This window comes from Salvelinus fontinalis, chromosome 26 (genome assembly GCF_029448725.1).
Source record: "Salvelinus fontinalis isolate EN_2023a chromosome 26, ASM2944872v1, whole genome shotgun sequence".
In the NCBI taxonomy this organism is placed as follows: Eukaryota; Metazoa; Chordata; class Actinopteri; order Salmoniformes; family Salmonidae; genus Salvelinus; species Salvelinus fontinalis.
Window position 1 is genome coordinate 25,661,864 of NC_074690.1, and position 27,034 is coordinate 25,688,897.

A 27,034-nucleotide genomic window follows, 5' to 3' on the forward strand; every position below is an offset into this window, starting at 1 on the left:
TTCACCGACTCGTGGCTGAACGACGACACCAATAATATACAGTTGGCTGGGTTTTCCGTGCATCAGCAGGACAGAACAGCTACGTCCGGTAAGATGAGGAGTGGGAGTGTGTGTCTATTTGTCAATAACAGCTGGTGCGCAACGTCTAATATTAAGGTAGTGTCGAGGTATTGCTCACGTGAGGTAGAGTACCTCATTATAAGCTGTAGACCACACTATCTATATTTTTCGGAGCCATCTATTTACCACCACAAACCGACGCTGGCACTAAGACCGCACTCAACGAGCTGTATAAGAATATAAGCAAACAAGAAAATGCTCATCCAGAAGCAGTGTCTTGCTCGAGCTGTGTATACAACTGGTTCACCTCTGATGCTCCTAGGCAATGTATATTTAAAGAGAGTTCTGAATGTTCTTCGCCCAGCATACACCCCTCCAACCAGACATGCTTTATCTACTCATTTGCTGGATGCAGAGTTCAACAGAGTTCAAGAGAAGGTCAAGCAAATGATAGAGAAAGCAGACTGTATTGCAATCATCTCTGATGGGTGGTCAAATGTTCGTGAGCAAGGAATAATTAACTACATCATCTCCACCCCTCAAACAGTATTCTACAAGAGCGCAGACACAAGGGACAACAGACACACCGGTCTCTACATTGCAGATGAGCTGAAGGCATTCTTGCACAACAGAAGGTATTTGCACTGGTGACATGAAGGCTGCTTGGTCTAAAGTGGAGGAGTCCTACCCACACATCACACCCATTGTCTGTGCTGCTCATGCATTGAATCTGCTCCTCAAGGACATCATGGCACTGAAAACAATGGATACACTCTAAAAGAGAGCCAATGAAATGGTTAGGTATGTGAAGGGTCATGAAGTTATAGCAGCAATCTACCTCACCAAGCAAAGTGAGAATAAGAGCACCATATTGAAGCTGCCCAGCAACACCAGTTGAGGTGGTGTTGTCATCATGTTTGACAGACTCCTGGAGGGAAAGGAGTCTCTCCAAGAAATGGTCATATCGCAGTCTGCCGATATGGACAGCCCCGTCAAGAGGATCCTCCTGGATGATGTATTTTGGGAGAGAGTGATAAGCAGCCTGAAACCTATAGCAGTAGCCATTGCACAGATTGAGGGAGATGCTGCCATCCTGTCTGATGTTCAGACTCTGCTTGCAGATGTAAGAGAAGAAATCCATACTGCCCTGCCCACTTCACTGTTACTCCAAGCAGAGGAAACTGCAGTTCTGAAAAACATCAAAAAGTGTCCAGACTTCTGCCTGAAGCCCATACACGCCACAGTGTACATGTTGGACCTCAACTACGCTGGCAAGAGCATCCCGTCTGGTGCAGAGATCAACAAGGCCTATGGTATCATCACTAACGTGTCTCACCACCTTGGCCTGGATGAGGGAAATGTTCTTGGCAGTCTGGCGAAGTACACTTCCAAGCAAGGGATTTGGGATGGAGATGCAATATGGAGATGCAATCGTGCCAACATACAGTTGAAGTCGGAAGTTTACATACACTTAGGTTGGAGTCACTAAAACTCGTTTTTCAACCACTCCACAAATTTCTTGTTAACAAACTATAGATTTGGCAAGTCGGTTAGGACATCTACTTTGTGCATGACACAAGTCATTTTTCCAACACTTGTTTAGACAGATTATTTCACTTAATCACAATTCCAGTGGGTCAGAAGTTTACGTACACTAAGTTGACTGTGCCTTTAAACAGCTTGGAAAAATCCAGAAAATTATGTCATGGCTTTAGAAGCTTCTGTTAGGCCAATTGACATAATTTGAGTCAATTGGAGGTGTACTTGTGGATGTATTTCAAGGCCTACCTTCAAACTCAGTGACTCTTTGCTTGACATAATGGGAAAATCAAAAGAAATCAGCCAAGACCTCAGAAAAAAATTGTAGACCTCCAAAAGTCTGGTTCATCCTTGGGAGCAATTTCCAAACACCTGAAGGTACCACGTCCATCTGTACAAACAACAGTACGCAAGTATAAACACCATGGGACCATGCAGTCGTCATACCGATCAGGAAGGACACGCGTTCTGTCTCCTAGAGATGAACATACTTTGGTGCGAAAAGTGCAAATCACTCCCAGAACAACAGCAAAGGACCGTGTGAAGATGCTGGAGGAAACAGGCACAAAAATATCTATATCCACAGTAAAACGAGTCCTATATCGACATAACCTGAAAGGCCGCTCAGCAAGGAAGAAGCCACTGCTCCAAAACCGCCATAAAAAAGCCAGACTACGGTTTGCAGCTGCACATGAGGACAAAGACCGTACTTTTTGGAGAAATGTCCTCTGGTCTGATGAAACAAAAAGAGAACGGTTTGGCCATAATGACCATTGTTATGTTTGGAGGAAGAAGGGGGAGGCTTGCAAGCCGAAGAACACCATCCCAAGCGTGAAGCACGGGGGTGGCAGCATGTTGTGGGGTCTTTTGCTGCAGGAGGGACTGGTGCACTTCACAAAATAGATGGCATCATGAGGTAGGAAAATTATGTGGATATATTGAAGCAACATCAGTCAGGAAGTTAAAGCTTGGTTGCAAATGGGTCTTCCATATGGACAATGACTCCAAGCATACTTCCAAAGTAGTGGCAAAATGGCTTAAGGACAAAAAGTCAAGGTATTGGAGTGGCCATCACAAAGCCCTGACCTCAATCCTATAGAACATTTGTGGGTAGAACTGAAAAAGCCTGTGCGAGCAAGGAGGCCTACAAACCTGACTCAGTTACACCAGCTCTGTCAGGAGGAATGGGCCAAAATTCACCCAACTTATTGTGGGAAGCTTGTGGAAGGCTACCCGAAACATTTGACCCAAGTTAAACAATTTAAATGCAATGCTACAAAATACTAATTGAGTGCATGTAAACTTCTGACCCACTGGGAATGTGATGAAATAAAAGCTGAAATAAATTCTCTATACTATTATTCTGACATTTCACATTCTTAAAATAAAGTGGTGATCCTAACTGACCTAAGACAGGGAATTTTTACTAAGATTAAATGTCAGGAATTGTGAAAAACTGAGTTTAAATGTATTTGGCTAAGGTGTATGTAAACTTCTGACTTCAACTGTAAATACGTTTTTTCGATTATTTTTTATAAATATGCCAACATTTCTAAAAACCTGTTTCCCTTTGTTATTATGGGGTATTGTGTCGATTGATGATTTTTTAAAATGTATATTTACTCCATTTTAGAATAAGGCTGCAATGTAACAAAATGTGGAATAAGGGAAGGATTCTGAATACTTTCCGAATGCACTGTAAAGAGGATATAACAGTGAGGAGGAGTCTGAATACTTTCCGAATGCACTGTAAAGAGGATATAACAGTGAGGAGGAGTCTGAATACTTTCCGAATGCACTGCAAAGAGGATATAACAGTGAGGAGGAGTCTGAATACTTTCCGAATGCACTGCAAAGAGGATATAACAGTGAGGAGGAGGAACTGCGCCGCTTGAGTGACAGAGGGCGGTAGTTGGAGTGTGTGGGAAGCAGCTGCAAGAGAAGAAAACTATAAGTACGGTATAAAAACGGACGTTACACGCAGCGGGTGGCGTTTCAAAAATATTGTGTGCGATATGGATCGCTTGCAATATGGATACTGACAATGTCAACATTGTGATTTCAATGTGAATTTGATTAGTTGTGCAGCCCTACTTGGGGCAGCAGTTAGGCTATTTCAATTTCAAAATAATTGCAAACCATTTTAAACACTTTAGGTCATCTAATAATTTTGTTACATGTTACCCATGTAATGTATTGGACTTAATAAATAAACACACCACTCAAAATAAACTGTAGAGTAAACTCAAATGAGATGCGCCTTCAGAAGGAAGGTCTCTTAATAATTTCCATTTGAAAAGAGGATCATACACATGCACAGAGAGAGAGAGAGAGAGAGAGAGAGAGAGAGAGAGAGAGAGAGAGATGGAGCGCTCTCCTACCAGGCACTTGGTTCTCAGGGTCAGGCTCATCCTTGATGTTGAGAATCCTACTGATCCTCCGCGATACAGAGGAGAACAGGCCGTGGACAAAGGGGCCATTTTGATCCTCCACGTCTGAGAGCACCTTGCTGACTGCAGTCTTGTCTGTACTGCTGCCAGCCCCTGGCTCTGATACAGACCTGTGGTAAGGAATCAGGGAGCGCAGTGACCGCAGCCTCTCCTGTCCACTGTGCTGCTCCGCAGGTCCAGTAGTACTGCTGGGGGTGGTCATCCTTCTGGGGAGACTCAACACCCTGAGGTGGATAGGTTCCAGTACACTGTGATCTCTACTGTCCAACCTGGCAGAAGTCCTCCAGTCGTAACAGTCCAGTGGCTGCTCTGGAGTGGACTGGGAGCGCTGCATCAGCCAGGGTTTTCTGTAATGGTGCCAGTGGTAAGAACCATCCATGCCAAATTGAGACTGAGTAGGTCTCTGACTCAAATGTCTGCTGTGGTCTGGAGACTTTCTCGGTAGACTCATTATCAAATCCAAACAATGAGTCAGTAGATCAAATCTTGTGTGAGCAAAAACACAGATTAAAGCCAGCGAATGGCTGCTCAACCTGATGGTTGGTTGACAGCTTTGAGATCTTTTAACTTACAACAGCGTCCATTTCTTTGAGTAGTAGTAATGCGCCAAACCCTTGAGTAGAAAATCTCTTTAATAAAAGGTAGACCACAGGTTCCACTCCAACTATAGTTGAGTAATAAGTCGAAGGTCTGCGAGTTCAGTATCTTGTTCACTGGCTGATAGTGGCCTTCCTGGGAGGAAGTGGGGTGTCAGATGTATAAGTAAGCTTCCTTAAGGCCTGTCCAATCAGATGCTACTATACTGTAGACCTCAGGTTGTGGTTTTCCGTATAAACAGTTACGATTATTTAATTTTTTAGACCGGTCTTTGTGCTCATTAAAAAATAGAAAGGACTGTTTGTTTATCGTCATTACGGCCCCATGATACTCATATGAACTGTTCATAGACGTCAAACACTCAGGGGCTTGGCGAGATTTCTCAATCATTGGATGTGCCATTAAAATGTACATTGTGTAACTTACAATATTAACACAACAGTCTAGACAGCATAAATAAGAAACATATCACTGCAATCTCTGTGCTACAAAAAACATTGTGTCATTTAAATGTTTTTCTTCTGCCATTCACTGGAGTCCATCACACATTTAAAATGTAAGTGTAAAGAAAACCTCCAGAGGGGTTTTCAGTTGTCTGGCGCAAATAACCAACGCAACACTTGAGTTAGAAAAAAAAAAAATCATGCCTTTTGACATTTAAGTAATAAAAATAAAAAATGGAGAGGAGACTTAGTAAGTAATTTAGACAAAATGAATGGATTGTCACATCACACAAAGAGGGGGTGCCATTAACGCCGGGGACATAACAGTATGCATGATGAGGACAGTCTGTCAATGGCTGCTGAAGAACCACATACACCCACATGCTCATCAAGTTGAGAGTGAAAAGTGTAGCACTGGCAATTCAAGTGGTCCTGAAAATTAAATTAAAGAAAAATGAACAGATTTCTTGTTGAGCGGATGATCAGGGGGGTGGAACGTAATTAAAAAAAAAAATTTGACTGCAAATTGACCGCAAGAAGCCCAAACAGATATCATATATTTGACTAAAACATAATAATTTCAAACCTTGCTTACATTTGTATACGATCACATACTGTACATCTCTATTATGTGTGGGAATACTTTGGAAGAGATTTCCCAAATTTATTTGCTGGTGTTTTTACAGTCTTTTATGTCAAACAATAGAAATATAAAATCTTTTTTTTCTTTTTTCTCAGAAAACATGGGGGCTGCTCTAACGGAATGGCACGGCGTCATAAATATGCATGGGTCCTTCTAAATGCGGTGCCCTAGCTGGGCCTAGTCCTCTGTGATCAGAGGAAATGGGAGAGTTGTCCCATTGGGGGCTATGCTAGCTACAGGGCATAGCACCTCAAACCTTTTGCCTTGGTCATCGGGGATTAGAGTGTGCATCACTATCAGGGGCAGGGATGGCAGGATCCAGGGAGCGCAACTTGAAAACCACCACAGCAAGACTGAGGATCGAAACCCTTGATAAAGGATGCTTTAGTTTTAGAAGAAAGAAAAGCATGGCTGTCTCAAATGGCCCACTATTTCCTTTGTGCACTACTTTTGACCAGAGCCTTATGTGCCCTTGTCAAAAGGACTGCACCATATAGGGAATAGGGTCGGGGCACGGAGACCATGTGACCCACATGCTTGTGTCGCGCAATAAGGTGGTAACCAGCTGGCAAAGCTGAGAAACTGTCACCATTATTCATCACATCTAGATCAGTGCTGACTGCTGTGCTGAGAAACCAAAAATCTAAGAAGCAGAGCAGGGGATTCCCACCAGGGATGTGTTCAAAGTGTGAATGTGAGAATTTAAAGAGTCAGTGGTAAAAGATGGACAATTTCCTCATCACTGCTTCCTGTGTACTCCTGTGGTGTTACAGCCCCTCCTTCCCTGACAGTGATGGTCTGAGACTATCCTGTAGAAACAGCTTTGAACAACAGGACTGCAAATATATATAGGTGGAATGAGCTGGAGAACAGTTTGGTATTTTTGGTATATTTTATTCATGGCCTTTCCTACCAAAGCAGCGATGTTCCTAAGTAATTAAATATATATACTGAACAGAAATATAAATGCTACATGTAACAATTTAAAAGATTTTACTGAATTACAGTTCATATGAAGAAATCAGTCCCTAATCTATGGATTTTCACATGATTGGGAATGCAGATTAGTCACAGATATCTTTATAAAAAAAAATATATATATATATATATATATATAAAAGGTAAAAAAACAAAAACCCAATCAGTGTCCAAAAATGCCAATTACCGATTTGTTATGAAAACTTGAAATCGGCCCTAATTAATCAGCCATTTTGATTACTCGGTCGACCTCTAATCATACTACTGATGAAAGAAGCTCATAGCTAAGCATACATCCACATCTTCCTTTTCCACTACTTTGTGCATGTTTTGTTGAAAAAATTACAAGCCCAGGCACTGCTAAATATTATGACATGATATAATCTGCCTGGAAACATTTCCTCTTTATGAGTTATTTACGCTGACTGTTTCACTCTAAGCATAAAATTACTGATAATGTTTTTTCAATTGCACATCACCCCTCGGTGCTCTGCAAGGCGAAGCAGGCTTGCCAAGACCGAGTGAGGCAGAAATAAATGGCTGTTGAAAATCCTGCTTAAGGGTCAGGAGTGCACGGAAGGGTGGCTCAATTCAGTTTGTTCAGTAGCAGCAGGCAACTTGGCAACTGAAGCGCTTAAGGATATTTGGCAGTGTATTAGAGCACCATCTGATCGTATGGTAGGAGCCTGTTCAACAGGGCCAGGTGATAAGCTGCAGACAGCCGTAGAGGTTTTCTGATTCATATTGAATTGGGCCTGTGGGAGTCTGCCTTGTCTCTTTCAGCTTATTCACACATGACACACCATACAGGGATGTATAGGCCTAGTGTCTACATGGAGGATTGGATCTGTCATCTTGTGACCTAATCTGTTTAGGGCCACAAGATCCCTATCATCAAAAAAATAAATCAGTACCCTGTCCTTGTCAAGTCACCATTCCGTTTGAAATACAAATTTGTCTGAACCTCTTATTTCTTTGTCCCCTCCTCCTGCTGCTCATTACAAATTGATGAATATAAAATTGTATTTGATAAGATAATATAGTTCTAACATTTATTGGTAGACCGCTAATAGGCTAGATATGAACCTCACACCATGGTTGTGCTTCATTGTGAGGATAGAAACCCTTCTCTCTAGGAGAGAGGAGACATGGTTCATTGGTCATCTTCAACAAAGGAGAGAAATGCTCCCTGAACTGGAAGATCAGTCCTCTCTCCATTGCCAAGGTCAGTGCTGCATAAGTTGTGTTATCTAGAAACAAGAGGCAAACACAGCTGAATAGCACCATAATGGGTTTGAAATGTTTGTTTTCTGCGTGCAGAAGAGTGATGGGGAGATTAGGGGCTCGATTCAATCCGTATCGCAGAAGTTCAGCGCTACAGCTTGGTTATAAATTTAAAGGCAATGATCCAGCGTTCCCGGGAAACGCTGCATATGTCAGCTCAATCTGACAATCAATTTACATTTCAATCGCGCTATAGCACTGAACTTCCAAGATATGGATTGAATCGAGTCCTAAGCCTACGTCTAGCATTGTATGACCAACCACTCTACAGTTGCTCGGCAGAGCGGAGGAGGAAATGGAAAGTTCCCTGTTTTCATCCGTCCCACCCCTGCTTGCTGCATGTGGCAGCCATGCTGTCATGAGGGGGTTGGGATGGGGGACAGAGGCAGGATATCCCTTCCGAACCAAAACAAGAAACTAACCTGTGCTGTTCAACAATAAATGTTTGTCTATTTCAGGCTTTTGTCCCCCTGGTGAGTGGAAAAAAACATGGGTTAGGAACTAAGGCTGCTCATGTGTTAAGAGGATGACTTCAGCTAGTTTTGTGTACCGATTGAGTTGGTTTTCTCAGACCACTTTTTTTGTTTTGTTGTCCCTTTGGTGTAGGCTAGCTGTTGAATTGCAGTGGTGGGATAATCATTATACGCAAGTATTTATGGTTATTATAACAGCATCAAGCCATTTTTCCTCTCATGAAGGGAAATAATTGAACGACTCTTGGCTGGTTGGGGTGTCAAATACCATAACCCTGGAACATTGATGACTGCCAGACACAGTTCCCAAGTCGTTATAGTTCTGCCCGCCAGCTACAGACAGAGGCTGTCTCCCAAATGGCAACCTATTTCCTTATATAGTGCATTAATTAGGGAATAGGGTGCCATTTGGAACACAGACGCTGTAGTATTTTGAGGGGAACTTTTCAAGACCTTGTCCTCATAAATCTAGGGTCCTATAATATATTTCTGGTTTTGTTTTTCCAGGTTTCTGATTTATCATTCTGTCAGGTAGGTATAGGCTACTTTGTAGTTAACATTTAATTGGGAAGGTTTTTGGGAATGCCTTAACAACTACCAGAAAACAGTTGTCATACATTTGCATCATCGCTGACGCCTACACAAAGTGGTGGACAAACGCGCGCACAGACAGGGGCTTTCCTGTGCTGTTGCCACTTCAGAAAGTTGAAAGAAAATACAAACCACTCACTGACGCATTTTGTCATGTCTTTTGATAATCTAAAGCAAATACATTTTCTAATAAATTCAATACATTTAGTTGATTTCCTACTAAGTTCAGTACATCTTTGAAATATGTTTTAATGTCTGGATTCTGTGATTCCACATATTTTATAGTGGCCTATAAACCCCCCCTTCATGGTTTGATTTATTGCCCTCTTAATGGCAAATTGCTATTTTTAGATCAGGGGGGTGTTCATGCTCTCTTATGTCCTGAGTCCAGTCCTGATTTCCGCCAGGACAGGGACAAATAAAGACGACAAAGTGGCCATTGGAAAAAAACATTCCGGAGGCCCAATGTAATTTTTCCTGTGCTCCGGATCGGAAACACTATGTTCCCATACGTCACAGTGGCAGCAGCCAGAGCCTCCGGAAGACGAGTTATGGGACTGGAATAGTAAGTCAGTCTGTAACCGTTATCAGGCAACAACTGTCAACAGAACAGGTTGCTGTCTCTCACTAGAGATTCTCACGCTACCCCTCTGTCTCTCTCTCACTCTCTCTCTCTCGCTTCCATTCTATTAACTTCCTGCCACTGCTCTTATACCCATTTAGAGGGGTTATTTTTATGCTTGCCATTGTCATTGCCCTGTGGTGTTGAGCATTGGAGGTGAATGATTTCCCTCACTCATATTCCAGGTGTTGGTAGTAATGAGGTTCAAATGTGTGCTGTCCAAACAAAGGGCCATCTGAACACTTGCCATTACAGATATCTTGCTCGATTGGTTATGTCTGGGGTGAGCTCTACTAACTTGAAAAGATGATGTGATGCTTCTTTGTGCTTACATTTTCACATCCTTTGCCAGGCTATGAAAATTGAGTGACTCTCCTTGGAAGCGTGTTCCACGTGACAAGAAGTGCTTGTAGCCTATGTGTAAGGGAAAGGGGGATACCTAGTCAGTTGTACACCTGAATGCGTTCCACTGAAATGTGTCTTCCGCATTTAACCCAATCTCTCTGAATCGCGTGGGGGGCTCCGTAATCGAAATCCACATCTTCGGCATTCCACATGTGTAGTTAACTAGTGATTGTTAAGGTTGATTGTTTTTATAAGATAAGTTTAATGCTAGCTAGCAACTTACCATGGCTTCTTGCTGCCTTACCACCTGCCTTACATTGCACTCCACGAGGAGCCTGCGGGTCAGGCTGACTACCTGTTACGCGAGTGCAGCAAGAAGCCAAGGTAAGTTTCTAGCTAGCATTAAACGTATCTTATAAAAACAATCAACCTTAACAATCACTAGTTAACTACACATGGTTGATGAAATTACTAGTTTATCTAGCGTGTCCTGCGTTGCATATAATCGATGCGGTGCCTGTTAATTTCTCATCAATTCACAGCCTACTTCGCCAAACGGGTGAGGATTTAACAAGCGCATTCCCGAAAAAAGCACAGTCGTAAAAGCACAGTCGTAAACATCATTGCCTTTCTTTAAAATCAATACACAAGTATATATTTTAAACCTGCATATTTAGTTACTATTGCCTGCTAACATGACTTTCTTTTAACTAGGGAAATTGTGTCACTTCTCTTGCGTTCCGTGCAAGCAGTCAGGGTATATGCAGCAGTTTGGGATGCCTGGCTCGTTGCGAACTGTGTGAAGACCATTTATTCCTAACAAAGACCGTAATTAATTTGCCAGAATTGTACATACTTATGCCATAACATTGAAGGTTGTACAATGTAACAGCAATATTTAGACTTAGGGATGCCACCTGTTAGATAAAATAGGGAACGGTTCCGTATTTCACTGAAATTGTTTTTGAAATGATAGTTCACGGATTTGACCATATTAATGACCTAAGGCTCGTATTTCTGTGTGTTATGTTATAATTAAGTCTATGACTTGATATTTGATAGAGCAGTCTGACTGAGCGGTGGTAAGCAGGAGCAGGCTCGTAAGCATTCATTCAAACAGCACTTTCGTGCGTTTGCCAGCAGCTCTTCGTTGTGCTTCAAGCATTGAGCTGTTTATGACTTCAAGCCTATCAACTCCCGAGATTAGGCTGGCGTTACCTATGTGAAATGGTTTGCTAGTTAGCAGGGTGCGCGCTAATAGCGTTTCAATCGGTGACGGCACCCGCTCTGAGACCTTGAAGTAGTTGTTCCCCTTGCAGAGGGCCACGGCATTTGTGGAGCAATGGATAACGATAATTCGAGGGTGGCTGTTTTTGATGTGTTCTTGGTTCGAGCCCAGGTAGGGGCGAGAAGAGGGACGGAAGCTATACTGTTACATTGGCAATACTAAAGTGCCTATAAGAACATCCAATAGTCAAAGGTATATGAAATACAAATGGTATAGAGAGAAATAGTTCTATAATTCCTATAATAACTACAACCTAAAACTTCTTACCTGAGAATATTGAAGACTCATGTTAAAAGGAACCACCAGCTTTCATATGTTCTCATGTTCTGAGCAAGGAACTTAAACGTTAGCTTTTTTACATGGCACATATTGCACGTTTACTTTCTTCTCCAACACTTTGTTTTTGCATTTTTTTAAACCAAATTGAACATGTTTCATTATTTATTTGAGACTAAATTGATTTTATTGATGTATTATATTAAGTTAAAATAAAAGTATTCATTCAGTATTGTTGTAATTGTCATTATTACAGATAATAAAAAATAAGAAATAAAATAAAAATAGGCCAATTAATCGGTATCGTCTTTTTTTGATTCTCCAATAATCGGTATCGGCGTTGAAAAAAATCATAAATCGGTCGACCTCTAAGTAGGATAGTTGACGACTGACCATCTTTCTCATTCATGGGAGGCTTTCGGTCAGCTGGACGAAGCCATCTAGATGAGCTTGAGACTGGCCTGATTTCCAGACACAACCATGTGTGATGCACACAACCGGTCAACATTTTAAGAACACCTACTTATTCAAGGGTTTTTCTTTATTTTTACTATATTGTAGAATAATAGTGAAGACATCAAAACTATGAAATAAAACATGGAATCATGTAGAAACCAAAAAAGTGTTAAATCCAATTATATTTATATTTGAGATTCTTCAAATAGCCACCCTTTGCCGTGATGAAAGAATTTGAAGAATCCCAAATATATTTGGATTTGTTTAACACTTTTTTTGGTTACTACATGATTCCATGTGTGTTATTTCATAGTTTTGATGTCTTCACTAATGATCGGCTTTGAAAAGCCAACTGACATTTACTCCTGAGGTGCTGACCTGTTACACCCTCTACAACCACTGTGATTATTATTATCTGACCCTGCTGGTCATCTATGAACGTTTGAACATCTTGGCCATGTTCTGTTATAATCTCCACCCGGCACAGCCAGAAGAGGACTGGCCACCCCTCAGAGCCTGGTTCCTCTCTAGGTTTCTTCCAAGGTTCCGGCCTTTCTAGGGAGTTTTTCCTCCCTAGTTTTTCCTCCCTCCAGATGCTTCTACATCTGCATTGCTTGCTGTTTGTGGTTTTAGGCTGGGTATCTGTACATCACTTTGTGACATCGGCTGATGTAAGAAGGGCTTTATGAATAAATTTGATTGATTGATTGTAGAATCAAAAGAAAAACCCTTGAATGAGTAGGTGTTAAAACTTTGACCGGTAATGTAGGCCTAGATAGAAATGTATTTTGTGACATATTGTGTGGTGGCCCTACTACCAGTGACTTTGCTGATAACTACTTGATTGAGGAAAAATTTACTTTAGTATGACTGAGATATGTGGTTGTCCCACCTAGCTATTTTCAGATGAGTTCACTAACTAAGTCGCTCTGGATAAGAGCATCTGCTAATTGACTAACATGTCAAATGTCCTGAGAAGGCATGTCCCTTCGCTACCCTGATTCAACCTTAGCAGACCTCAGGTCTGCATCCCAAATGGCAGTATGGCACCCTATTCATTTTAGAATGCACTACTTTTGACCAGCAGGTGATAACAATATCATATATGTCAATTGTATATCCATATTGCAGCAATATGACAGCTTAGGTTCTAGGATACCAGGAAGTTGTTTTTCATTGAAATGCATTGAATGCACAGAATGGAGAGTGTGAGTAGGTAGACAGTTACTCAGTCATTGTTAAAGAAAAAATGTAATAACTCACTGGATGATTATTTTATATGACCGGCTATATTGAACGAAAGGGTCGAGAGCCATTCCATCTCTCCTGTCTGTTTCAAACACCTTTGGAACTGTGAGATGAACCAGGGCAAAGGATTGAGGCTTCCATGCAGTAGTTTGATTAGGTACATCCTGGGATACTAATGCTTCTCTTGTACACTCTAACCTCAACACTGCTCACCTTGCAGCTTTACATAGAGGGATCTTTCATAATATTTTTACCTCACTCAAACCCTAATGACCTACACCCGCATAGCCACATGACATCCATCATTGATGCAGACAGCCCTCTGTGTAGTGTGTGACAAACCGGAACCTTTTGAGTTTTCACTTGCATTGACACCGATGGAGAACAAAGAAAAGGTGGTTCAGAAGCAAATGGTGGATTTATCTAGGAAATGTGCAATGTTGCTCAGGTCTAGACCAACTTACTGTAAGCTATGTTCATTTGATATCAGAACTAAGACAAAAACATTTAAGCCTATCCTTCAAAGATCTGGAATTAGATCAAAAACAGGATGGGGACTTCCTGTGTTTTCAGGTAACGCCTGTAATCCCAGAATGTTGTCTTGCAGCCAACTAGTCTGTGTCTGTAACGGCAGCCTTCCTCCTCTTCACGTGAGGAGAAGGTGTAGCAAGGATTGGACCAACACGCAGCGTAGCCAGTGCTCAACATGTTTAATACGAAACTGTGAACACTTACAAATAACAAAATAATAAATGTGTCAAACCGATACAGTCCTAGCTGGTGCAGAGAAAACACAGAGACAGGAAACAACCACCCACAAACCCCAACACAAAACAAGCCACCTATATATGATTCCCAATCAGAGACAACACAAAACACCTGCCTCTGATTGAGAACCATATTAGGCCAAACATAGAAACAGACAAACTAGACACACAAAATAGAATGCCCACCCAGCTCACGTCCTGACCAACACTAAAACAAGCAAAACACACAAGAACTATGGTCAGAACGTGACAGTGTCGAAGGAAAGGGTGAAGGATCTGTAGATACCTGCCCTTTTCTGCATTCATACACAGGGAGTTCGTCGACCACTGGTCTTCTATGAATAGGAATACGACTCTGTCTAAAAACAGAAGGCCATATGGACAAATAGCTCCTCTATGGACAACATGTGAATTACTGAGGACAAACTACAGACAACATAGCTGGCAGAAATGGGATTGGTTTATGAGTTCAGTTTCATTCCCTTGATTTAAACCATTGTTTAAACCGATAAAGTTTGGGTAGGTAAAAAACAAAACAATGCATTGATAGAAGACAGGGATTCTAAAATAAATCTGTATTAAGCCTAAACTACAGCTAGATGTTATTGTAGTAATTCACTTCAAAGCCTATACGTTCTTCCTCAAATGAGGCTTGGATGAATTGAATATGAGAATAGATGAATATTCCTGTCAATATCCGTTACTAACAGATAAACCCTTTCCTCTGTCTTCAGTCAACCTCTAATAGGCTTATGCGCAATACCCTTTCTCTGGTTAATGCACTTTTTCAAAGGATTTAGGCAGGGCACCACAAATCCTTATTAACTAATCATAATCCATATGGTGTGATTTGAGATTCAGGGACGGACAATTGGATAGAGTAAGTCCAACTAAATGCATAGGCCTAGAATCTGAAATCTAGGCTACTTTAACATTTGTTCCCATAACTGGAAATTGTAATTGTTCTTGTTCTGAGTGTTTACAAGCCTAATTGAAGAAATTGTAGACAGCTGCTATGGTGACCCTGAGTGCCCTATGAGAGGCAGCCATGACAACCAGTCTTTCAGCCTAAATAGAACTACATTTGGCAGCTCAGCCCACATGCAAGAACTAAAAAGGCATAATCGTTCTACCATACCTTGCCATTCTGCCCATTCCACTGTGGCAAACTCAGTCCTTGGGACCCCAAGGGGTGGACGTTTTGGTTTTTGCCCAAATCATTACGTTTTGATAATTTGATTCAGCTGTGTAGTGTTCGGGCAAAAACCAAAACGTGCACAGAGTTTGGGAAACGCTGGGCTAAACATGGGGTAGCTACTCATTTAACAAAAATGGCTAAATAGCATAAAAGTCTAATTATTCCCCAGAATCACAGTTCTTCAGCCGTCAACCAACTTAATCGAGAATGTCACCTAGGCTATTACATTTTTTATTTTATAATGACTTTACTCAAAATGTAGGTTACTTTGCCTATGGTTACACTGGGATCAGCCAGTCTGCATTTATAGAGTTATTTCTGCATTGGAACGCAGTGACGTTGGTTGCTCTGGAATCCTGGCCACTGAGGTCATTCACAGAGTTGTCTGCTTACATCACAGCTCCGGCAAGTCACTTGAAACAGGCAGGGGAGAGAAGGGAAGTGGCAAACATCCTAAGAGTGCTGGAAGTCAGAGACAGGGCTACTGCTGTCCATGGGACACAGTACAATCAGACTTTTCACTATAGCTAGGCTAGTCTAAAACTCAAGTCCTCCAGACCAAAAAAAAACTAATCTAAAGCTCACCTACGTACTCAACTCTTGACACATTCAATTAGGGCTGTGATGGTAATTGAAAAACTAACTGACAGTTATGGATGAAGACAGCCAAGAAAATAAAATAACCGCCAAAAACGTTTATAGGCCTACAATCATTTTATATATATTTTTTAAATTGTATTTACCTAATTTTCAGGTAGATAAACTTGAACTAATAGCGGGAGTGTTTACTAAGGATTATAAGCAATTGTTTTGCTTATTTAGTCTGTCTACATCTCTTTTTTCTAACTGTCGTTCGATGCTCGAGCAGCAAATCCGCTAGATGCATGGGGGTGTAGAAGCGCTGGCCTATTGGCTATGGCACCTTAGTAAAAAATAATAATAAATGGTTTGATATGTGGACTTTCTTTATACAAGGCATGTTTTCATTGCTTGCTATTAAATAAATCTGTCTTTTAAAAAAGGGTGGATATGTCTGACTATTCATTAATTATGCAATGCAATGCAAATGTAAAAAAAATAATCACATCACACTAGAGCTAGGCTACATGTCGCTCTCGCCATTCAAACTTGTAGCCCATTTTATAGTCATTCAGCAGGCAAGAGGTTTGAACAACGCTTTTCTCCTTGAATAGGCCTAGTATATCGTTTTTAAAACAGCTCAAAATAAGTTTCAAACTACACTACAGTTCAAAAGTTTGGGGTCACTTAGAAAGGTCGTTGTATTCCATGAAAACATACATAAAATGAGTAGCAAAATGAATAGGAAATATAGTCAAGACATTGACAAGGTTATAAATAATGATTTTTAATTGAAATAATAATTGTGTCCTTCAAACTTTGCTTTTGTCAAAGAATATTCCATTTGCAGCAATTACAGACCTTTGGCATTCTAGTTCTCAATTTGTTGAAGTAATCTGAAGAGATTTCACCCCATGCTTCCTGAAGCACCTCCCACACGTTGGATTGGCTTGATGGGCACTTCTTAAGTACCATACGGACAAGCTGCTCCCACAACAGCTCAATAGGGTTGAGATCCAGTGACTGTGCTGGCTACTCCATTACAGACAGAATACCAGCCGACTGCTTCTTCCCAAAAAAGTTCTTGCATAGTTTGGAGCTGTACTTTGGGTCATTGTCATTGTTGTAGGAGGAAATTGGCTCCAATTAAGCGCCATCCACAGGGTATGGCGTTGCAAAATGGAGTAATAGCCTTCCTTCTTCAAGATACCTTTTACCCTGTACAATTCTCCCACTTTACCACCACCAAAGCACCCCTAGACCATCACATTGCCTCCACCATGCTTGACAGATGGCGTCAATGTCACGGCTGTTGAAGGAAGTGGACCAAGGTGCAGCGTGGTAAGCGTACATTTTATTTTAATTTAAAAAATGACACAAAAAAAAAACAACCGTGAAGCTAAAGGCTATAGTGCCAACAAACAAAGACAACTTCCCACAAAGACAGGTGGGAAAAAGGGCTACCTAAGTATGGTTCTCAATCAAAGACAACAATAGACAGCTGTCCCTGATTGAGAACCCTACCCAGCCAAAACATAGAAATACAAATAATAGAACATAGAATACCCACCCCAACTCACACCCTGACCAAACCAAAATAGAGACATAAAACAGATCTAAGGTCAGGGCGTGACAGTCAAGCACTCCTCCAGCATCTTTTCATTTGCTCTGCGTTCCACGAATGTTCTTTGGGATCCAAACACCTCAAACTTAAATTTGTCTGTCCACAACACTTTTTTACAATCTTCCTCTGTCCAGTGTGTGTTCTTTTGCCCATCTTAATATTTAATTTTCATTGGCCGGCCTGAGATATGGCTTTTTCTTTGCAACTCTGCCTAGAAGGCCAGCATCCCAGAGTCATCTCTTCACTGTTGATGTTGAGACTGGTGTTTTGCGGGTACTAATTAATGAAGCTGCCACTTGAGGACTTGTGAGGCGTCTGTTTCTCAAACTAGACACTAATGTACTTGTCTGTCTTGTTTTGCACGCTTTGTACAAAATGATAAAATGCAGTACTACAGGATATTTCTTAACGTAGCTCTTTATTAGCTAGCTATAACTGGCATGTTCACGTATCGCCAACCAGGATCAAACTGACCATCACCTAACCATTTGGGTGGTCTTAACCAATCATAGCACAGTATGATATGGCGGTAAAATGCATCCAATTATAATTCAGTATGTTTACACATATGAATATTACATCCCCCTTCTTTTAAAACAAAAGAAAAATGTTTACATATTCTAAGCATTTCTTTTGAAAACATGCTCTGCAGTTTGAACTCAAGGTAAGTAACCATTTATATTGCATACTATACCAACTGAATCAACATAGACTCTGAAACAATAATCCAACATACTGTTACTTTTCAAACAAGGGATTCTCAGCAACTCAGCTTTCACAGTAGAAATAACATCTTAACATTTCAAACAAATACAATACCAAAGCATTAAGTGAACTTTCAATAACAAGTTTACAGTCTGGAACTCTTTTAGGGCAGCGATTCGCCTACACCCTTTGACATTTCACAGGTCTAGGACAGCTCTGGGCTTGACCTCTCTTCCTGACCTTGTGCGATATGATGCTGAGCATGCTTCTGTGTCAGTCAACAGTTCTTGTGGTGTTGCAGGTAAGTATGGTGTATGTTGTGCTGTGTGTGTGTTTAGTCCATCACGCTCTCTTTCAGGGGAACAGTTCATCTCATCAGTGTGTTGTTCTTTTGTGTTCAGTAGGTGACGACGATTGCGGCGGTACACTGCTCCTTCTGCGGTGCGGACGTGATATGAACGTTCAGTGTCAGCTGGCTGGATGACGACTGCTGGCTTCCAGAGGCCATGCTCTTGGATTCAAACTGACTCTCCGTCGATCAGTGGTGGCAGTGGTCTAGCTGACCTGTCGTAGTATCGCTTTTGTTGTTGTCTCTGTGCACATTTTCCATGCATTTCCTTGTAGCTGACGACCTCAGGTTGCAGCTGCTGGTTGGTGCTGGGAAGGATTGAGCATAGTCTGCGGCTCATCAACAGCTGGGCTGGTGATTTGAAGTTGTCAACTGGAGTGTTGCGGTATTCGAGGAGACTGAGGTAGGGGTCTCGTCTGCTTTTGCTTTATCCATGAGTGATTTAGCAATCGGCACTGATTTTTCAGCAAGGCCATTACTTTGAGGATAATGTGGGCTTGTGGTGACATCTGTAAACTCCCATGCTTTTGTGAAGGATTCAAACTCATTTGATTTGTAACAGGGCCCATTGTCAGATATTAAAGTCTCTACAATGCCATGCCTGGCAAAGTCTGCTTTCAGCTTGTGTATCACAGCTGCGGTGCTGTGAAGCTTGTCGAGTTCGAAGTATCTGCTGTAGTAGTCCACTGTTACGATGTAGTCCTCGTTGTTCCAGGTGAACAGATCGTTTGCCACGACCTGCCAGGGTCGGTCTGGGATACAGTGAGGTAACATTGGCTCTTTGGTGTTTGAGGGGCGTCGTTCAAGACATATGGCGCATTTACCAACAATGTCCTCTATTTGTTTGCACATTCCGGGTCAAAACAAAATGTCCCGTGGTCTCTGTTTGCACTTTTCCATGCCCATGTGTCCAGCATGGATCTTTGTCAAAATCTCTTCTCTGAGACTTGTATGAATAATGATTTTCTCTCCTTTGAAAATTATTCCGTTGATCTGTGATAGTTCATCACGATGGTTCCAGAATTCTGCGACGCTCTGAGGGCATTTTCTCCTCTCCTCAAGCCATCCATCCTGTATGACTTTCCTCAGCTGTGCGAGTTGTGAGTCCTTTTCTGTTTCTGCTAGGATGTCCTTCAGTTTTGTGTCACTAACTGGTAAGTTGCTGTACACAGTGTGCAATGGCATGTCCATGCCTTCCCTGACGCTGCTGTCCTTATAGGTAAGAAACTTCCTGGAGTGCGTGTCTGCGACCGGGATGTCTTTGCCTGGACGGTGAGTGATTGTGAAGTCTTATTTTTGTAGTTGAAGGATCATTCTCTGTAGCCTTGGCGGGGCTGCGGCTAGTGGTTTCCTCATGATTGACTCAAGGGGCTTGTGGTCGGATTCCACAATGACTTGTCGTCCATATATGTACTGATGGAAACGTTTACATCCGAACAGAATGGCGTAGAGCTCCTTTTAAATTTGAGCGTAGTTCACAGTCTGTGAGAGATTTGGAAGCGTAGTCGATGGGCTTTCCTTCTTGCAGTAGCACTGCACCTAGTCCATACTTCGACGCGTCCACTTGGAGTCTGAGCTCTTTGTCGGGGTCGTAGTAGGCAAGGATTGGTCCTGGTTCTCTCGTGATCAAGTCTTTCACATTCTGGAAAGCAATGTTGTGTTGCTTGTCCCAGAGAAACTCACTGGACTGCTTTAGCAGTTGACGCAGGGGTGCATTAGCATTGGAGAGGCTGGGTGCGAACTTGGCTAAGTAGTTGACCATGCCAAGCACTGTTTCCAGCTCTGCATGGTTCTTTGTTGGCTCCATTTATTTTATGGCTAAGATCTGTGGATCTGGCTTGATTCCAGTCGCTGTAAGAAGATGTCCGAAGTAGCTGACCTCTGTAGCGCCGACTGTGCTCTTCTCGGGGTTGAGCCGGACTCCTCTCTCGCAGGACCTTTGCAGCATCGCGCGGCGGTTTCAGTCGTGCTCCTCTTTGGTTCAACCATAGACACGGATGTCGTCCACAATTGCCACAACTCCGTCGAGGCCTTCGTACACTTCGTCGATCTTTCGCTGAAACTCGTCTTGGGCTGAGATAATCCCAAAAGGCAGGCGACGGAACCTGTAGCGTCCAAACGGTGTGTTGAATGTTGTGAGCTTAGATGACTCTTCTGTGAGCTTGATAGCCCAGTAGCCTGATCTAGCGTCCATGACACTGAAGTAGTGTGCTCCCGCTAGCCGGTGTGTGATGCCATCTAACGTCGGTAAAGGACAATGGGGGCGTTTGATAGCCTTGTTCAAGTCTCTTGGGTCGAGAGATACTCTGAGCTTGCCTGTGCGTGGTTTCTCCACCACCACTAAGGCGTTTACCCAGTCAGTCGGTTCTGTAACCTTGGTGACTATGTCAGATTGAAGAAAGAGTTGGAGAGCATGGAGCAGACGGGCATGGAGAGCAAGGGGAATCTTTCTCGGTGGGTAGACCACAGGGATTGCGTCTGGGTCAAGGTGAATGGTACATTCTCCTGGGAATAATCCTATTCCTGTAAAAACATCAGCAAACTCCTCCAGTACATTGTCTGTCTCTACTGGTGCTGTCACTGATGAAACTAGCTTGATGAGGTCCATGTCCAAACATGCTTTAAGACCTAGCACTGCAGGTGCTCTAGTGTCAACACCATAAAAGTCCAACATCATGTCACTTTCCTTGTATTTGCATTTGAAGGTGCATGTGCCTTTTACTGGGAGCTGTTCACCACCATAACCAGTCAGTCTGCGCGTGGTGGGCTGTAGCTCGCACTCAGATGTCAAGCTGCAGTACTTATTCAGAGGAATAATGTTTACTTGTGCACCAGTGTCTAGTTTGAACTTTAGCTTTGTGCCTTGTGTTCCTATCTCAATGTCAGCAAAGGCTTGCTCGGTCTCTGATATGACTTTGTGTCACTGAATCAATAAACAGTTCATCAGCGTTTGACTCTGACATTTCATCTTCACTCACTGTGTGTACTGTTTTTCCACAGTAAGCTCTGCACACTTTTGCAAAGTGATTCCATTTTCCACATTTAGTACACTGTTTGCCTTTAGCTGGGCAATTTCCTTGTTCGCCATGCACTTTGTATCCACATGTTTTGGGGCGTTTTGAGTATGTGTCACTCTGTTTTGGAGTTATGTCTCGCTCTGTGCTAAAACGCGCTCTCTGCGCACCGGAGGTGTGCTTTGATGTCTGCCTGACTGCGTGCACTGCTTGTTCACGTGATGCGCTCGTGCTGCCGCGCGAAATGGTTTTCATCTGAGCCTGTGCTAGTGTGCTAAAACGCGCTCTCTGCGCACCGGAGGTGTGCTTTGATGTCTGCCTGACTGCGTGCCCTGCTTGTTCACGTGATGCGCTCGTGCTGCCGCGCGAAATGGTTTTCATCTGAGCCTGTGCTAGCTCGTGAGATCTGGCTATGTCGATAGCTTTGTCCAGCTTTACCTCAGACCCAACATTCAAAAGTTTCTCTCACTCGCGGTGAGTGTATTCTAAATACAATACGGTCCTTGACCATCTCATCCTTGTTTGCATAAATCACAGTCTTTCACAAGCAGACGCAGCTCAGTCACAAACTGTTCAAAAGACTCGCTAGCTCCCTGTACTTTCTCATGGAATTTGTACCTAGCGAATATCGCATTGGTCTTCGGCACAACATATGCTTCAAAACGATCGTAGTATGTTTTCAGTAGCTTTGATTCAGCCTCGGAAGTGTCCATGTGTTGTAAATATCTCTCCTTTTTCACCGATCCAGAGGAGTAGGCAGCTGCACTTTTCCTCTTTCCTTCAGAGGACCCGTGAACATGAGCTCCACATGCCTTTTGTACTTACGCCATGCATCGGGAAAGTTTGTAGACTCCCAGTCCATTCGAGGTGAAGGAACTCCAGAAAAATCCATCTTTTAAAACCTACTCTGACACTAATGTCTTGTTTTGCACGCTTTGTACAAAATGATAAAATGCAGTACTACAGGATATTTCTTAACTTCTTGCAACTATAGGGGGTGCTGTTTCAAATTAGCATAATTGTCTCTACAGATTAAACTGCCTAGTACTCAATTCTTGCTCGTACAATATGCATATTATTGTTATTATTGGATAGAAAACACTCTAGTTTCTATAGACGTTTGAATTATGTCTCTGAGTGAAACAGAACTCATTCTACAGCACTTTTCCTCCCAGTGTGTGAGATTTAGACATCTTGGCCTCTGGTTCCAGATCAGTTTTTAAAGTCTCTGTTAATCCTATGAGATACAAACACTGCCCACGCCTTCCTCTAGATGTCAGTAAGTGGTGACAATTTGAATGGAGTCTATTGCGCAATCACAGGCTCTATAAATGACCAAAGACCGGAAGTAGGATTCCTTTGGAGTCTGCGCTCAACGCAAGAAGGATATCTGACTGGCCTTTTTCCAAGTCTTGGTTTAGCCAGTAATATAGCGTCGGTCATGTTTTTACTCGTTATAGGTGTTAGAAACATCATAATGTAGTTAATTTAAACCGTTTTGTAGCAATTTATATCCGTTTAGTGCGATTTTGAGGCATTGCTTTGTAATAGACTTTGAAGCTCCGGGCACGTTTCGGGGTCCCGGTCGTACGTTAGTGAGCATTTCGACGGACAAGTGGACATCTTTCGACCAAAAGAAGATTAGACCCAAGAAAGGATTCATTGCCCAAGAATCTGATGGGAGAACAGCTCATAGTAAGAACAATTTATGATGATAAATCGTGTTTCTGTCGAAATATGTTACACGCTTATGCTGCCATTATGTTTGCTATAGCTTCGCTTGGCGCAACCTGTATTGAAAAGGATAATTAAAAAAAATGTAATTCCGCGATTGTATTAAGAATTAAATTGTCTATCAATCGCTGTCCACCCTGTATTTTTTAGTCAAGTTTGAGTATTTATGTATAAGACTAGATCACTGTCTAATATGATGCACGACATTTTCTGACCAGCTGACCTACTTTTGTCATTGTCTAACCATGATTTTGGTGGCTAAATATGCACATTTTCGAACAAACTCTCTATGTATGTTGTAATATGATGTTACAGGAGTGTCATCCGAAGAATTCTGAGAAGGTTAGTGAAAAAATTTATATATTTTGGCGATGATTACGTTATCGCTCTCTTTGGCTAGAATCAATGCTCTGGTAATGTTTGCACATGTGGTATGCTAATATAACGATTTATTGTGTTTTCGCTGTAAGACACTTAGAAAATCTGAAATATTGTCTGTATTCACAGGATCTGTGTCTTTCGATTAGTGTATGCTGTGTATTTTTACGAAATGTTTGATGATTAGTAATTAGGTAATACACGTTGCTCTATGTATTTATTCTAGTCAGTTGTGACGGTGGGTGCAATTGTAAACTATGATATCTACCTGAAATATGCACATTTTTCTAACAAAACCTATCCTATACCATAAATATGTTATCAGACTGTCATCTGATGAGGTTTTTTCTTGGTTAGTGGCTATCAAAATCTTAGTTTAGCCGAATTGGTGATAGCTACTGGTGTTGAGAGAAAATGGTGGACAAGAAATATGGTGATTTTTGCTAACGTGTTTAGCTAATAGATTTACATATTGTGTCTTCCCTGTAAAACATTTTAAAAATCTGAAATGGTGGCTTTATTCACAGGATCTGTATCTTTCATTAGGTGTCTTGGACTTGTGATTTAATGATATTTAGATGCTACTATTTAATTGTGACGCTATGCTAGCGATGCTAATCAGTGTGGGGGGGGGGGGGGGGGTGGGGGGTGCTCCCGGATCCGGGGTAGAGGCTCGTTAGAGGTTAACGTAGCTCTTTATTAGCTAGCTATAACTGACATGTTCACGTATCGCCAACCAGGATCAAACTGACCATCACCTAACTATTTGGGTGGTCTTAACCAATCATAGCACAGTATGATATGGCGGTAAAATGCATCCAATTATAATTCAGTATGTTTACACATATGAATATTACATTGTCCTCTTGCTCAGTTGTGCACCAGGGCCTCCCACTCCTCTTTCTATCCTGGTTAGAGACAGTTTGCGCTGTTCTGTGAAGGGAGTTTTTTTTTTTTTTTTTGTACCTTTATTTAACTTCTAATTAAGAATAAATTCTTATTTTCAATGAAGGCCTAGGAACAGTGGGTTAACTGCCTTGTTCAGGGGCAGAACAACAGATTTTTACCTCATCAACTCAGGGATTCGATCTTGCAACCTTTCGGTTACTAGTCCAATGCTCTAACCACTAGGCTACCTGCCGCTCCAGTACAGTGTTGTATGAGATCTTCAGTTTCTTGGCAATTTCTCGCATGGAATAGCCTTAATTTCTCAGAACAAGAATAGACTGACGAGTTTCAGAAGAAAGTCCTTTGTTTCTGGCCATGTTGAGCCTGTAATCGAACCCACAAATGCTGATGCTCCAGATACTCAACTAGTCTAAAGAATTGCTTCTTTAAAATCAGAACAGTTTTCAGCTGTGCTAACATAATTGCAAAAGGGTTTTCTAATGATCAAGTAACCTTTTAAAAGGATAAACTTGGATTAGCTAACACAACATGCCATTGGAACACAGGAGTGATGGTTGCTGATAATGCGCCTCTGTAGATATTCCATTAAAAATTTGCCGTTTCCAGCTACAACAGTAATTTACAATGTCTCCTCTGTGTTTCTGATCAATTTGATGTTATTTTTAAAATGGAGGGGGAAAAAGTGTTTTTCTTTCAAAAACAAGGACATTTCTAAGTGACTACATACATACATACAATTACACACATACTACAAGTCAAACATTTGGACACCTACTTAGGGTTTAAAAAAAACCATATATATGTAGAATAATAGTGAAGACATCAAAACTATGAAATAACATATAGAATCACATAGTAACCAAAAAAGTGTTAAACAAATCACAATATATTTTAGATTCTTCAAAGTAGCCCCCCTTTCCCTTGATGACAGCTTCGAACACACTTGGCATTCTCTCCTGGAATGCTTTTCCAACAGTCTTGAAGGAGTTCCCACATATGCTGAGCACTTGTTGGCTGCTTTTCCTTCACTCTGCGGTCCAACTCATCCCAAACCATCTCAATTGGGTTGAGGTCGGGTGATTGTGGAGGCCAGGTCATCTGATGCAGCACTCCATCGCTTCACAATGGAACCACACATGCAGAGATCATCCAGCCACCTACTCTGCGTCTCAAAGACACAGCGGTTGGAACCCAAATTCTCAAAATTTGGACTCATCAGACCAAAAGGACAGATTTCCATCGGTCTAATGTCCATCGCTCGTGTTTCTTGGCCCAATGAATTCTAAAAATCGGTGTTCTTTAGTAGTGGTTTCGTTGCAGCAATTCGACCATGAAGGCATGATTCATGCAGTCTCGTCTGAACAGTTTATGTTGAGATGGGTCTGTTTCTTGAACTCCGTGAAGCATTTATTTGGGCTGTAATTTCTGAGTTTGATAACTCGAATGAACTTATCCTCTGAAGCAGAGGTAACTCTGGGTCTTCTTTTCCTGTGGCGGTCCTCATGAGAGACAGTTTCATCATAGCGCTGGCTGGTTTTTGCGATTTCAAAGTTCTTGAAATTTTCCGCATTGATTGACCTTCATGTCTTAAAGTAATGATGGACTGTCATTCCACTTTGCTTATTTGAGCTGTTCTTGCCATAATATGGACATGGTCATTTACCAAATAGGGCTAAACCCTTGAATGAGTAGGTGTGTCCAAACTTTTGACTGTATATATAGGATGTATATATAGGCTTCCCGTTCAAGAGCTAGAGAGAGGGGGAATAGATTGGCCAGTGGAGATGCATGAATTGCGCAAGAATGGAACACTGAAGAAGGCAGAAAGATGTGTCAGTTAGAAGATAATTAATATATTAAATGCATAATTCGTATTCCTATATAATAAGCTACATAATATAGGCCTCCTAAAATGAATCTAGGCGACAACCTGTGCTATAAGCAAATGTGAAAGGCAACAAAATAAATACATCTGTTTGATTGGTCCTTTTAGGTAGGTTGGTGTGCACGTATGAGTTCACAAATTCTCTATGTCCATTCAGAAAGTTTCCTAAAATAGGCCTAGCCTGTCTGGACTCTAATCAGACAACAAAAAAACAGTGTCTTGTTGGCCAATGTACAATGGCCTGGCCGTCACCTCAAATTCCAAGACCATCACAGCCCGACATTCAATTTGAAATATGTCACTTTTCAAGCAGGTTAGCGTTCTTTGGTCATGAATCTTGTTCTGGGGGTAGCTCTGCAGGGGTCACTAGCTAGCACAGACACAAAGTCATACATTCAGATTTTAAACCTAACCTTAACCACAGTGCTAACCCTAACACCTTAAATTAAGACTGTCAAAATTTATGAAAACAAAAATTAGACTATATAGCCAATTTTGACTTTGCTGCTGGCCTAAGGAGAAAAATCGCTCAGTTCTGCCTCCAGAACAAGACTTGTGACAATAAACATCAACCGGTATTTTTTAAAGCCACGATTAAA

At 41.7% G+C, this 27,034-nt stretch overlaps 1 protein-coding gene across 4 annotated transcripts in view; it reads right to left on the reverse strand.

Annotated features, from left to right (window-relative positions):
* LOC129824007 (ras GTPase-activating protein nGAP-like) overlaps positions 1 to 27,034 on the reverse strand; it is a 106,459-nt gene that overhangs the window by 74,654 nt on the left and 4,771 nt on the right. Inside the window, exon 1 of one of the 4 annotated variants that reach the window (XM_055883258.1) lies at positions 3,981 to 4,585. The exons of the other annotated variants lie outside the window; for them this stretch is intronic. Coding sequence (XP_055739233.1) covers positions 3,981 to 4,500 — 520 coding nt within the window. The 5' untranslated portion in view covers positions 4,501 to 4,585. Of the gene's footprint in view, positions 1 to 3,980; positions 4,586 to 27,034 lie in introns of those variants that run through there. 4 annotated transcript variants of the gene reach the window in all.